Source organism: Palaemon carinicauda, chromosome 40, assembly GCF_036898095.1.
Source record: "Palaemon carinicauda isolate YSFRI2023 chromosome 40, ASM3689809v2, whole genome shotgun sequence".
NCBI classification, from domain to species: Eukaryota; Metazoa; Arthropoda; class Malacostraca; order Decapoda; family Palaemonidae; genus Palaemon; species Palaemon carinicauda.
In genome coordinates, this window is record NC_090764.1 from 37022789 (window position 1) to 37036314 (window position 13526).

A 13526-nucleotide genomic window follows, 5' to 3' on the forward strand; every position below is an offset into this window, starting at 1 on the left:
TTGTAAAGGTTGCCTTAAAGAAGGCGGAGGCTGAGCACCACTGGGAACAGCCAACTCAGAACGTGGCTCAACATCGTACGCCTGGCAGGTGGTACTGCGATCAGGCGGAGCGAGCGCAGGCGGAGCGAGCGCAGGCGGAGGGAGTGTAGGCGGAGGCGGAGGCGCAACACTCTCAGCCCGACACTCACGCATCAAGACCGAAAGTTGTGACTGCATGGACTGCAGTAGAGTCAACTTGGGGTCGGCAGACACTAAGGTCTGCTGAGGTAAAGCCTTAACAGCAGAGATCTGTTGCGGCAGAACCTTACTCCTCTTAGGCGGAGTGCATTCAACTGATGACTGAGGAGAGTCAGAGCTAACCCAATGACTGCATCCGGGTTGTTGAACTCTAACTTCGTACGTCTGGCATAGGTCTGGACTTTATGTTTAAGAGGTCTTGAGACCTGAGACCAGCGTTTTCTCCCCTAAATTCTTCTGCAGACGAGCAAAATAAGGGCTCAATCGTCTGCGGGTGGGAGTGACGGTCTCGGTAAGACACGCCCACAACCACCGAGGATACTTCTGTGCGCCGATCAAGGCCTGCTGAACCCTTTTGTCCTTCGACATTGCTTCTCCCCTGGGCTTGGGAGCTTGCAAGAGGTCCCGGACTGGGAGAACGACTGGCGCGCACAGAAGTACCCTCACGCACAACACTGACACACTTTGCGCTAATCACTTATCACTTTGATTTTCTGTTTGCACTTATTTCACTGAACTCGAAACTTTAAGTGGTTTGTACCTGAAACACGCAATTCTATCCTTTCTCAAAAGTTAGTAATTGCGAAAACAGAATTACAATGTAACAGAAAAATCTAATGAAAGATAAATAATTCAGTGGCTGGAAAGAGACTAAACGCTAGATCACTCTAGAAACGTTTACTTTCTTCCCCTAAAGAGACTAGGGAGAAGAGCAAAACGATAACAACGTTACTCGTACGCCTGGCAGGCTTGAATGAAACGTTTATCCTCCTCTTTCTCCCTCCGTCTCTATCTCTCTCTCTCTCTCTCTCTCTCTTGACTTAGAACCTGAGAGAAGAGCCCAATCATATATATCGTTAAAACATATTATTGTTAAAGGAAAAAACTGAAATCTTTCCCAAAATGAAAAGTTCCTTTATTAGGATTAAAACCATTAAGATAAGAAAGAATGAACAAAACGCTAGACACGGTTACTCTTACTGCAATATGAAACCGTGAAAAATCTTTCTCTATCGTAACGATAGAGTGCAAGTTGAACGTTCTGAACGTCAACAACTGCAGAGACAAAACAAAACGTTAGTTCAACTTTTAAAACAGTACTAGACTATCAAAGAAATTCTTTCAAAGACATTAAAATAGCATAATATGTTAACAGGTAAAACCGAAATGACGGGCTCAATGTTAATTAACTTCGGTACCAAGAAAAGACCGCCTACTATTAGGAAGGTCGAATATAAACAAATATAAAAATTAATTTTAATAAGTTTATAAAAAAAGGAAGTTAATCGAAGAGGCCTATAAGAGGCGGAGAGATATAAAATAAATCTATAACTTTTGTTAAGCAAAATTAAGAAAGAGAGTCTATACTCTCTTAGACACCAACACTTCCGTCTAAGGGAAGGGTCGGCCATTTAAAAGTGAAAGAGAGTTCATACTCTCTTCGTCACCATAATTAATCAAATTAATTCCAAAAGCTAACTAAGCTAATATAGAAGTTTCCAGTAAAGCGACAGCCGAAATCAAAGAGAAATACTTCACCAAAGTCGTGAAAATACTCCAAGAACATAAGCGTATCCCAGAACGTCTTGCCGGAAGCATGACAGAGGAATAATTGAGGAGGTGTCAACAAGAAGTACTTGAGTACCTGGCCACAGGTGGCGCTGGTAAGTACACCCCCTTCTAGTATTGTGATAGCTGGCGTATCCCTCCATAGAATTCTGTCGGGCAACGGAGTTGACAGCTACATGATTATCGGGTAAGTTTAATATTGAAAATAACAAATTATAAAAATATATTTTTAAGAAATATAGTATTTCAGTCTACTTGTAGTACTATTAGGATTTGATCCAGGTTTACCAACTGACAATCATAAGTCGCTTCATGCAAAACATGTTATTCTGATGACCCTCACTCGCTGTTACCAATTACTAGTGAAGTTTTAATAATTTATCACTATTGTATTAAAGGGAATCAACCTTATAATATTTTGTAAGAGATTTAAACTTATGTATATCTCTAATCATACCACCCTGTAGAAATACAGTAGTTTGTACTGTGAGCTAAAGTAAATTTTCCATGACACGGAGGTAAATTATTTCAATGAATCTTCCCCCAATACTCACATGCTACACACTTTAAGCACATGCTTGATGATAAGAATGAGAAAAAACTAGTTTTCCTGAGTGTCAGACTAGCCAACACTTGAGATATTCGGGGACCAGTTTCCAAACTTTTTTTTTTTTTTTTTGTTATAAGTAAAGTGGTACAGTTTCCATGGGTTTGCCCTTTAAAGTGTTACTAGTGGTTGACAATACCCTTGGTCCCTCTGCTGACTTGGATAACATTCATCTCAATATCAAGGTGGTTTACCTTACACTCAATACCACAGCTCTTTTACAATTTAGCAACAAGGTGCCATTCCTCTTTCAAGGACTGCTACCTCTGAAAGACTGCTACCTCTGAAGGACATTTGCTTTGGCTTAAATAAAACAGAGAAGGATAAAGAGTCCATTCTAAAGGACTTTTGAAAAACCTACATTATTTTTTCATATGAGAAGAACATTGCTTATTCTCGGGATGCAATTAAGCAAACAAACTTGAATAGTGGTTGGAAAACCTCTCTTGCTAGTTGTTTGTGAATTATTTCCATGACTTTGAGGAGACAATTGAATGTCCCCAAGGAGATTGTTGCTCTAAATGAGCTGGTTAATTTGAAGATGAAGGCAGATAATTTCACAGCTAATGGCATCTCATGGAGAGGTGCTGTCTGCTGACAACCTCATTCAACTTGAGAATCAAATAATTGAAGAAAATAAGTAGGATTCATAAACCCTGAGCCAAAGAGATTTAAATGTACAGAAGGTTTTGTATACTGATTGTTATGGGCCGACCAAGGGAAACGCCCCTGCCAACAAGATCAGTTGGCTGTAATACACTACAAACGATGTACTGATTGAGAAAGGGTTGGCAAGGCTTAAAGCTGAAGACTCAAGCACTGAAAGGTACACTAAAGCCTAAGAGGAGTCATGTATTGGCTGATGTGTTACAAGATCTTGGAGAAGAATGTATGATAAGACTAGACTAGCAAGCTTCTTCTAGAAGGTAGAGAAGCCTATAGTAGATCCTGTACCCTATACCTCAACTTCTTTATTTCCTTCAAGATCTGCAAGTTCTCCAGACTTATCCGACACAGTATCTCCATTACCTTCTGTAGGTTCTCCAGACTCACCTGACCACGTGTCTCAAGACCCTCTTGCAGGTTCTTTAGATTCACCTGCCCAATTATCTTCAGGACCTTCTGCAGGTTCTCCTGCCTCCCCAGCACCCTTCTCTCCTTGAACTTGTCTCTCCACCTCTTGCAGTGCCCCTTCCAGTGACTAAAATTATGGAATTGTACTATTCTTTTTTATAAGTTTAAATTTGACATATAATGTATATGTCATCCACATTTTTTTTTACCCCTAGTAATGTTACCATGTAATAATTTGTGTTTTTGTGTTAGATTACTTTAATACTGCATTATCACAGGTGAGTGACTTTGATGCTTACATACAATACTATAGCCAAAGCTAAAGTTACAAATTGTAGGAAAAGACTTTTGTTGTAACCTGATGACCTACCGTCAATGCGGGGAGAAGACATAGTGAGTTTTTTTTCAAGTTTCTCCTTTGGACTCTGCTATGCTCGAGGATTTCAGGTGTTTAAAATTGCTCCCTGCCAGAAATTGGTTGAGCTTTCTGGGTACTATGGCTTTCTTAGAGGTTAGGGCTTTTGAATGAGGCCACTACCACTCCATATTAAAGATATGGAGCAAAGCTTCCCTCAAAGGTCATCCTCAGCATTCCCCTTCTTGTGCTAGATCAGGTTCTCTCATGGTCTTCCATCAGGATCCAACTTAGAGATCAAGAACCCAGACCTCATGCTATATTTTGATGTGTCGGACAAAAAGTTACCATGCAACTAGGTTTCACCTATGGTGCCTTCCAGACTACTTGCCATAAAATTAGAAACACCAAGTTTTTTATCATCCTCAGGCTGCAACAGTAAATTCAGCAGAAGTTAGGATTACCGTGAAGAAGTATTAAAGAAACTTTTATTAAATCACAGACACGTGGCTGTAGGGGAACACACACTGCCCCTACACGAAGAACACAAGGAGTGCGGGTCAACTTCAGGTTTTGACAGGAAAGCACCACACGATTTACCAGCCATAGGCCCAGGACAACGGCGGGGATGCTCCATTACGCACAAGTAAGGCACCGTGAGACACAGGAACACAAAGGGAAAGGATAAGGGGGAACACAAAGGTACTGTACCACGTGGGAACTGCGTGAGACACAAAGGGTCGCACTGGATAAGGAGAGCGTCGTGATGTTATAGCGACGCGACCAGAGAACTTACTGGGGATCGAGACTTGAGCAACCATGCTCTCTGACCCAGGGTCGCCTCAGGGCGCGCATCACACCACCTGAGGTTACCCCTCATAGAAAACGGGAGTAGGGTAAACTACACAAAACTCTGGTCGGTTGGGAGGAGATCCCAGATACTCCTAAGAAAGTAGTTCGAGATAAGTACTCGATGTTGGAATAATCCTAAATTCAACTAGTCCTCCAGTGATACTGCTATCATACATTCAATTAAATGTTATTTTTAACATATGAATATTAGTGAAGATTCATTGAAATGAAGCAAATTTTCATAGTTTATTTTAATACTTACCACATACAGCGGATGGTAAGAAAGTGTCACAACCCTTGTGGGCTAGCATGAAATACATGAACTTCTCTTTTTTCCTATCGTCAAGCTAAAAATAATAACGACAATAATAATAAGCTAAAAATAATCAAATGATTTATAATACATCTCTTTTGTGTTAACACACATGACCAAAATTTTCAAATTGTTCTCTTAATACAGCCCAAGATACGATTGATACCAGCACATAATTTTTTTTTTAATCTACACAATAGGTATAGGGCAAATTACTACTAGGAGATATTACTAATGTGTTAATAGAGAATTTAAAAATCTAAGAAAAGTACCCACATGCTATTTTTAATAGATGATGTTAGGTAGGACTTGGAGAGGATGAGTCTATAGTTTTGGAATGTAATAATACCAGAAAAAAATAGGAAAGCAACTTGCATAGAACTACATCAGATTAAAATTTGGTTAAGAAAATTAATATTTCTAAGTTAATATTTCAACCTGAGTATGTAGATAAATTCTAAAATGTTTTTATTCTTATGGATTTCCTTGAATTTTGACGGAAATAAATGTATTAGTTTTCTAATTATCTAAATTGATACTGATAAGTAAAAAATGTTCACCTAGACTACTGAATGGATGTTAATTTATAAAGTATGATACACAGATAAACTATTGCCAGATGTTTTTACAGCATCCCTTCAACCACTAGTTGTAAAACTTTAGCCATTAGCTTTTCCTGCTTTTTTTATTTATGTCTCCCCTTAAAGTATTTCATTTTTATTACATTGCTGCTATGATTTTCTATATTTAAAAACAAATACTGTACTTTGGACATACCAGCTGATGGGTATAAATATGGGTTTACTAGCAAGGTTGCAAGGATTAAAACCTTATCAGATTGTTATAGTTGTTATAAAATATATAAAAAGTACAAAAATTTAAAATACTCTGGTACTTCCTTGAGCCAAAATTAATTCTGTTAAGAGAATGAATAATATACTGTATAAGAATTAATAAAAATTGGCTTGGGAGTTGCTCTACTTTTTCAACTACCAGTGTCACCTTTGATTATATAACTGATCCCAATGAAGTTCTGAAAGCTAATTCTAGTATGTTTTGAGGAATACTTTCATGGTAACATACATAGACTTCTCGTTGATAAGGAGCAGGGATCAGTCGCCTGAAAAGATATTCAAGGTTATAACAATGTTTTCATTGAAGTTTTAGCATTTACTCTATTGGCCAATACTACACTCCTCACCTAAGATTTCAGCAATGGAATAAATTTGATTAAAGTTTTCAAAATGAAGAAAATAACAAAACATGTACTCAGAAAGATATCACCTGATTTTGATCTAATACTTATGCAACAATTTCTGTCTTCAAAAGGCATCTTTATTGCATCTGACAATAAATCATTTAATTACAAAAAGAAATTAGATTAAGATTGAATAATTAGTATAATACAGTATGTGCATGTAATGGTTCAATACATAAAGAGATTCAGAGTAGGTAAACAACAGCAATCATAAAAAAATGGAAATTAGAAATTTGCTCTACTGGTAGGTATGGTATTTTGAAAAGGTGAATATAAAGTATTTGATAAGAAGCATTAAGACAAAACCAAGTTTGTATATGATTTAAATTTAGTCATTACAATATATCATTCATAAAAATAAAGTACTATAATTTTTTTTATTAATGTACTGTACCATCAAAATTGACTAAATGTATATTTTCCATAGAAATACTAGACAAACATTCTATAGTCTATGCACCATTGCAATGCTACAGCCTCTTGTTTAGGCTGCTGTAACTTCAGAAGCGTGTAATGTATTTAAAGCCATAACTTACTTAACTTCAAACTGGGACTGACTCATTTTTCAGCTTTCAGCCAACTTTGATTGAGTTTCACACACAATAAGCCATTCAATATGGGTTCTGATGGTACATAGTACTTCCCAGGTTCGAGATCACCTCGCAGAGCCTTGATTCTTTATTTACTTTTGCTCTTCTACAGCTAAAACCTCACATTCCTGCATTCTAACAGCTCCTTTAGACTCCAAGAATTTGCGAGGCAGAAGACCCAGATGATGGCCTAGAGCCTTATATCCCTATTCTCAATAAAGTTTGTGCTCCTAAGCATCTGCTTATCCTTTATACGTACGATATGATAGTCTAAGTATATCATTACTCCTCATGAAATATGAGCTCTTTATGAAGGAAATCATCTAGGTGCCACAGAATGCTACGGGTATGACAGTGTTCTCTTAGCCTCATCAGCCTACAATACTGGTGTTCAGTCTGGGAGAGCCCCTCACCTGCAATTTGTAAAAACAGCAGTAACTTTTACACTTGGCTGACTGACCACAAAGATATTGGTTGGCGAGAAAGCTATGTAGCAGCGCGAGAAGTGATTGAAACTATCCATGCCTACCATACAGTGCTAGTGATCGGTCCTGGTAGTGCTCACCTCTGTCTGGTGAAAACAGTGGTAGCTCTTATAACACTATATTGGCACGAGGTGATAACGTAATCGCTACCCTTATTAGCCTACCATACAGTGCTGGAGTTTTGTATGGTTAGGACTGATCACCTTCAACTGATAAACCAGCAGTAGTTGTTATACTAGGTTCATAATTGCTGACTGACCATGAAGGTAGGGGTCAGCGCATGAGCTCCATTTTGAGTTGAGGAGGTAGTGTGATCAATATCCACATGGGTCCACCATACAAAGCGGAGATCGGTCCGATTAGGACTGTTAACTGTAAGTGATGAAACAAAGGTGGCTGTCACACCTGGGTCATACTCTGCTAACCAATGTGGAAGTCATTGGTCACCAAGCAAGTTCCATACGACACAGTGAGGTGTCCTGAGGGTAAGGAAAAAATCCCCATATATCACAACAGGAATGGGAAAGGTGCCACATATATTCTAGCCTCCCCTGGCATAAGGTGTTGGTATTTGATCTTGGTAGGTTTGCTCACTTGTACTCGGCACAACAGTGGTAACTATAATAATAGTTCCACTTGACTGTCCCTGAAGATACCAGTTAGTGGGCGAGTACCCTTCACTCCAGAAGAATGAGCGTGAATGCTTCTAGCAAAAATTCTTCTTGCCCAACTATTCTTTTTCTCAATGAAAAAAGTGTCTGACTAAGAGAAAAGGAGGAGGGTAAAAGGGTTGGTAGAAGAGGAAAAGAGAGAAAGTGAGTTCTCTCTACTTCCCCTTACCAATAGTTATTCATTGCTGCCACTGAGGAATCATGGACTAGCTGACCATCAATGACAACACTCTCTTCAGAGGAGGAAACTATAAAAGCTTCCTCTGCAACAATAGAAACTCCTACAGTGGGGATTTTGTCACAAAGGGAAGTCTGGCAACAATCACAAACACTAGCATCACACTACCCAGCACTTCTCAGGGTTCACCATGCTGCAGTACACTGGTGGCGGCACAAAATGGTGTTCATTATTGGACTCACAGGTAAGGGCAACATGATCCAACCTGGGTAACTTCTTCCCATGAAAAGGAACTACCACAGGCTCTCAAGCAAGAGCTCTCACAAAATAAAATGCTTATAACAAACAAAACTAAAAAAATTAACCAGCAGTGAAAGAAAACAGACCCCGTACATCAGTACAAAAGGGCTCGTCTTTGAAAGGCTTGTGGGAGGGGCTTCCCTTTCGCACTACCTGTCATTACCCAACTAGCATATTTGAAGGGGAGTGGGATGCTTCTCTAGTTAATGGGTTAAGATTTGACGTCAAGTACAGAAAGGAAAATCCCTTTGATAGCGTGCACCAGCTAATTTTGTGGAGAGTCCTGCGTTTTTATGGAGTTCCTCTTAAATATGTGAATTTGATTAAGTCTGTTCATGAGCATAGCAAGTGCAAAGTTTATGTTAATGGAGTCATATCAAATTTATTTCCAGTGAACAGTGGAGTACTCCAAGTAAATGTGTTGTCACTTATGTGGTTTATCCTCCTCATGGATTTTGTAATGTATAAAACTGTTGGGGATGGCAGAGAAGGATTGGACTGGATTGGTAACAAGAAACTAGCAGACCTAGAGTATGCTGATGACGCTGGTCTTATTAGCAAAATGCCACAGGACTTGCAATGCTTGCCTACCAGAATACATGAAATATCACATGAGGTAGGGCTCAAGATAAATGGAAAGAAAGACAGAGATGATGAGAACAGAATGTGCAATGGAAGATGAAATATCATTGGAAGGAGAAAAGATTAATGAGGTGGAATCATTTAAATATTTAGGAACTATGATCACTAATACATGGTCTTTAGAATTGAAGTTTAATGAAAGATTGAAATAAGAAAATCAGATAATGGCTAGGTTAAGTAAATTTTGGAAATCAAATTGCCTGATATTACATATAAAAATCAGGCTATATATCAGTTTAGTGAGATTGGTGTTAATGTATGGACGTGAGTTGTGGTATGACAATGAAACAATATCCATCATATTTTGTAGATTTAATAACAAAGCCTTCAGAAGAATATTAGGAGTTAAATGGCAGGACAGAATTAGAAATAAAACTATAAGAGAGATTACTTGAGTGCCACATGTGGATGAGATCATGATGAGTAGTAAATGGAGATGGTTTGGGCATGCTCTGCACTCCCCTAAAGAGATTAGTTCACTAAACTTTCAACTGGGCTCCACAAGGCACTAGAAGAGTTGGGAGACCCAGGCCTACATGGCTGAGGACTATGAAGCCTGAAGTAGATGAGGAATGGAGAAGTATTTATTTAAAAGCTCAAAATAGAGATGACTGTTGAAATCTAACCGAGGCCCTTTGCGTCAATAGGCATAGGAGATGATGATGATGATGATGACAGAAATAATAGATTTTAGTATCAAAATTCTGTTTTTACTTTTAGAATACACGTGATGCATTTAAAAAATCTGTTGTATTAACAAATGAAATTGCTATTATAGCACTTTGCATAAGAAGGTAATTAATCTCCACAAATTCTCATTAATGAGGACATTTGAAATTATACTGAATGAAAACAGATCTAATGAAGTAAGATAATTCTTTAATTTGAGTTGAAATGGTAATCTATACCTATGTAGAATATATATTCAACTCTGGAGCTGGGCAAATTTTGTACTGAGCTCTTATAGTTTTGCATTATATAACAATAATTTTGGGTACCCCAGGTACATTCAAGTCTAAATACCTTCAAATGACATCTGTTTTATCAAGCTTTCAAATAAAATTCAATAGTTTTCATTAATACAGTATAATATTTGCCTCACATATTTTGCATAAGTAGAATTTTTATGAACCGTATTCATATTACAAACTCACCCAACAACCCAGTACGAGAATGTCTGACCTCTTCGCTTTGTTCCATTTCCACCATCTCCGGCAGGAGGATTATAATTAAAAAGAACTCCGTGTTCTTTGATACCATTAAGTGCTGTACTGCACCCATATGTTCCACTTGTTTCCTGGAATAAAAGCTAACTACAATATCAATGCAGAAATTCAAATTTCTAATTCATAATCTTTCCAAGAAGCTTAATAAGTTGAACAGATATACTTCATTACAGGTAAATATTTTATCCCTGATTCCCATGTGTCCACTCGTTTCCTAGAAAAAAGTTACCTACAATATCAGTACAAATATTTAAATTTTCTCATTCATAATCTTTCTAAGAAGCTACTGTATATAAGTTGAACATATTTGCTTTATTACCAGTAAACATTTAATCCCTGATTCTTGGTCATTGTCATTACTTCAGCTGAATGTGCATGCTATACTACACTGACAGTACATGAATTTTCTTTTTTTTTATAATTCCAGTCATCCTTTGCATTTATATTTTTACAGTCCCTACCATCTACCATATACTCTAGTTCTATTTATGCAGTTAATTCTAATAATCTTGTCCTTTCTTATGTGAGATTGAATACCACATAGTTTTATTCCTGCTTCAACCAATCTCTGAAAAGATCTTAACTATGTAGTTGAATTGTGAGACATGATATTTTAATTATAAAATAAATTTTTGAATATACTTACCCGGTGAATATATAATAGCTGCAACTCTGTTGCTCGACAGACACATACAGTAAAAAAACTCGCCAGCGATCGCTATACAGGTTGCGGGTGTGCCCACCAGCGCCAACTGTCGGCCAGATACCACTCTCGATGTAAACAAAGACTCAATTTCTTCTCATCCCACTGCGTCTCTATTGGGGAGGAAGGGAGGGTCGTTTAATTTATATATTCACCGGGTAAGTATATTCAAAAATTTATTTTATAATTAAAATATAATTTTTAAATATTTAACTTAGCCGGTGAATATATAATAGCTGATTCACACCCAAGGAGGTGGGTAGAGACCAGAGTTAAATATGTTTACATCGTATAAGCTAAGAGTTTTTTATTTCATTTTGGCAGTTATCAATATAACAAAACCAAAATAAATAGGTACCTGGTAAGGAAGTCGACTTAGACGATTACTCTGCCTTGTAAGTACGTCTTCCTTACGGAGCCCAGCGATCCTCTTAGGATGCTGACAGACCCCCAGGAGCTGAAGTATCAAGGGCTGCAACCCATACAACAGGACCTCATCAAACCCCTAATCTGGGCGCTTTCAAGAAATGACTTTGACCACCCGCCAAATCAACCAGGATGCGAAAGGCTTCTTAGCCTTCCGGACAACCCATAAAAACATTAAAACATTTCAAGAGACAGATTAAAAGGATATGGAATTAGGGAATTGTAGTGGTTGAGCCCTCACCCACTACTGCACTCGCTGCTACGAATGGTCCCAGTGTGTAGCAGTTCTCGTAAAGAGACTGGACATCTTTCAAGTAAAATGACGCGAACACTGACTTGCTTCTCCAATAGGTTGCGTCCATGATACTTTGCAGAGATCTATTTTGCTTAAAGGCCACGGAAGTTGCTACAGCTCTAACCTCGTGCGTCTTAACCTTAAGCAAAGATCGGTCTTCCTCACTCAAGTGTGAATGAGCTTCTCGTATTAACAATCTGATAAAGTATGACAAAGCATTCTTTGACATAGGCAAGGATGGTTTCTTAACCGAACACCATAACGCTTCAGATTGGCCTCGTAAAGGTTTAGTACGAGCTAAGTAGAACTTAAGAGCTCTAACAGGGCATAAGACTCTTTCTAGTTCATTGCCTACGATCTCCGATAATCTAGGAATATCGAAAGATTTAGGCCAAGGACGAGAAGGTAGCTCATTTTTGGCTAGGAAACCAAGTTGCAGAGAACAAGTAGCTTTTTCTGACGAAAACCCGATGTTCTTGCTGAAGGCATGAAGCTCACTGACTCTTTTAGCCGAGGCTAAGCATACCAGGAAAAGAGTCTTAAGAGTGAGATCTTTCAGAGAGGCTGACTGCAAAGGCTCAAACCTGTCTGACATGAGGAATCTTAGGACCACGTCTAAATTCCACCCAGGAGTAGCCAAACGACGCTCCTTAGAGGTCTCGAAAGACTTAAGGAGGTCTTGCAGATCTTTATTGTTGGAAAGATCTAAGCCTCTATGCCGGAAGACCGAGGCCAACATGCTTCTGTAGCCCTTGATAGTAGGAGCTGAAAGGGATCGTACTTTTCTCAGGTATAAGAGAAAATCAGCTATTTGGGCTACAGAGGTACTGGTCGAGGATACGGAAACTGACTTGCACCAGTCTCAGAAGACTTCCCACTTCGATTGGTAGACTCTAATGGTAGACGCTCTCCTTGCTCTAGCAATCGCACTGGCTGCCTCCTTCGAAAAGCCTCTAGCTCTCGAGAGTCTTTCGATAGTCTGAAGGCAGTCAGACGAAGAGCGTGGAGGCTTTGGTGTACCTTCTTTACGTGTGGTTGACGTAGAAGGTCTATTCTTAGAGGAAGACTTCTGGGAACGTCTACTAGCCATCGAAGTACCTCGGTGAACCATTCTCTCGCGGGCCAGAGGGGAGCAACTAACGTCAACCTTGTCCCTTCGTGAGAGGCGAATTTCTGCAGTACCTTGTTGACAATCTTGAATGGTGGGAATGCGTAAAGATCTAGATGTGACCAATCTAGGAGGAAGGCATCTATATGTATTGCTGCTGGGTCCGGGACTGGAGAGCAATAGATTGGAAGCCTCTTGGTCAGCGAGGTTGCAAAGAGATCTATGGTGGGTTGACCCCAAGTCGCCCAAAGTCTCTTGCACACATCCTTGTGGAGGGTCCATTCGATTGGAATTACTTGACCTTTCCGACTGAGACAATCTGCTAGGACGTTCAAGTCGCCCTGGATGAACCTCGTTACTAGGGAGATGCCTCGATCTTTTGATCAGATGAGCAGGTCCCTTGCGATCTCGTACAAAGTCAGTGAGTGGGTACCTCCCTGTTTGGAAATGTACGCCAAGGCCGTGGTGTTGTCCGAGTTTACCTCCACCACCTTGCCTCGAAGGAGATTCTCGAAGCTTATCAAGGCCAGATGAACCGCCAAAAGCTCCTTGCTGTTGATATGCATGCTCCTCTGACTCGAGTTCCACAGACCTGAGCATTCCCGACCGTCCAGCGTCGCGCCCCAGCCCAAGTCCG

The 13526-nt window shown here is 39.2% G+C and overlaps 1 protein-coding gene across 3 annotated transcripts in view; it reads right to left on the bottom strand.

Moving 5' to 3' along the window:
* Nucleotides 1-2009: 2009 nt before the first annotated feature.
* The window catches only part of in (protein inturned), a 134458-nt gene continuing 122941 nt past the window's right edge, over nt 2010-13526 (bottom strand). For all 3 annotated transcript variants that reach the window (XM_068363501.1, XM_068363502.1, XM_068363503.1), the window contains exons 22-23: nt 10286-10428; nt 2010-6127 (exon numbers count right to left, since the gene is read on the bottom strand). In XM_068363501.1, coding sequence (XP_068219602.1) covers nt 6016-6127; nt 10286-10428 — 255 coding nt within the window. In that variant the 3' untranslated portion in view covers nt 2010-6015. The remainder of the gene's footprint in view (nt 6128-10285; nt 10429-13526) is intronic.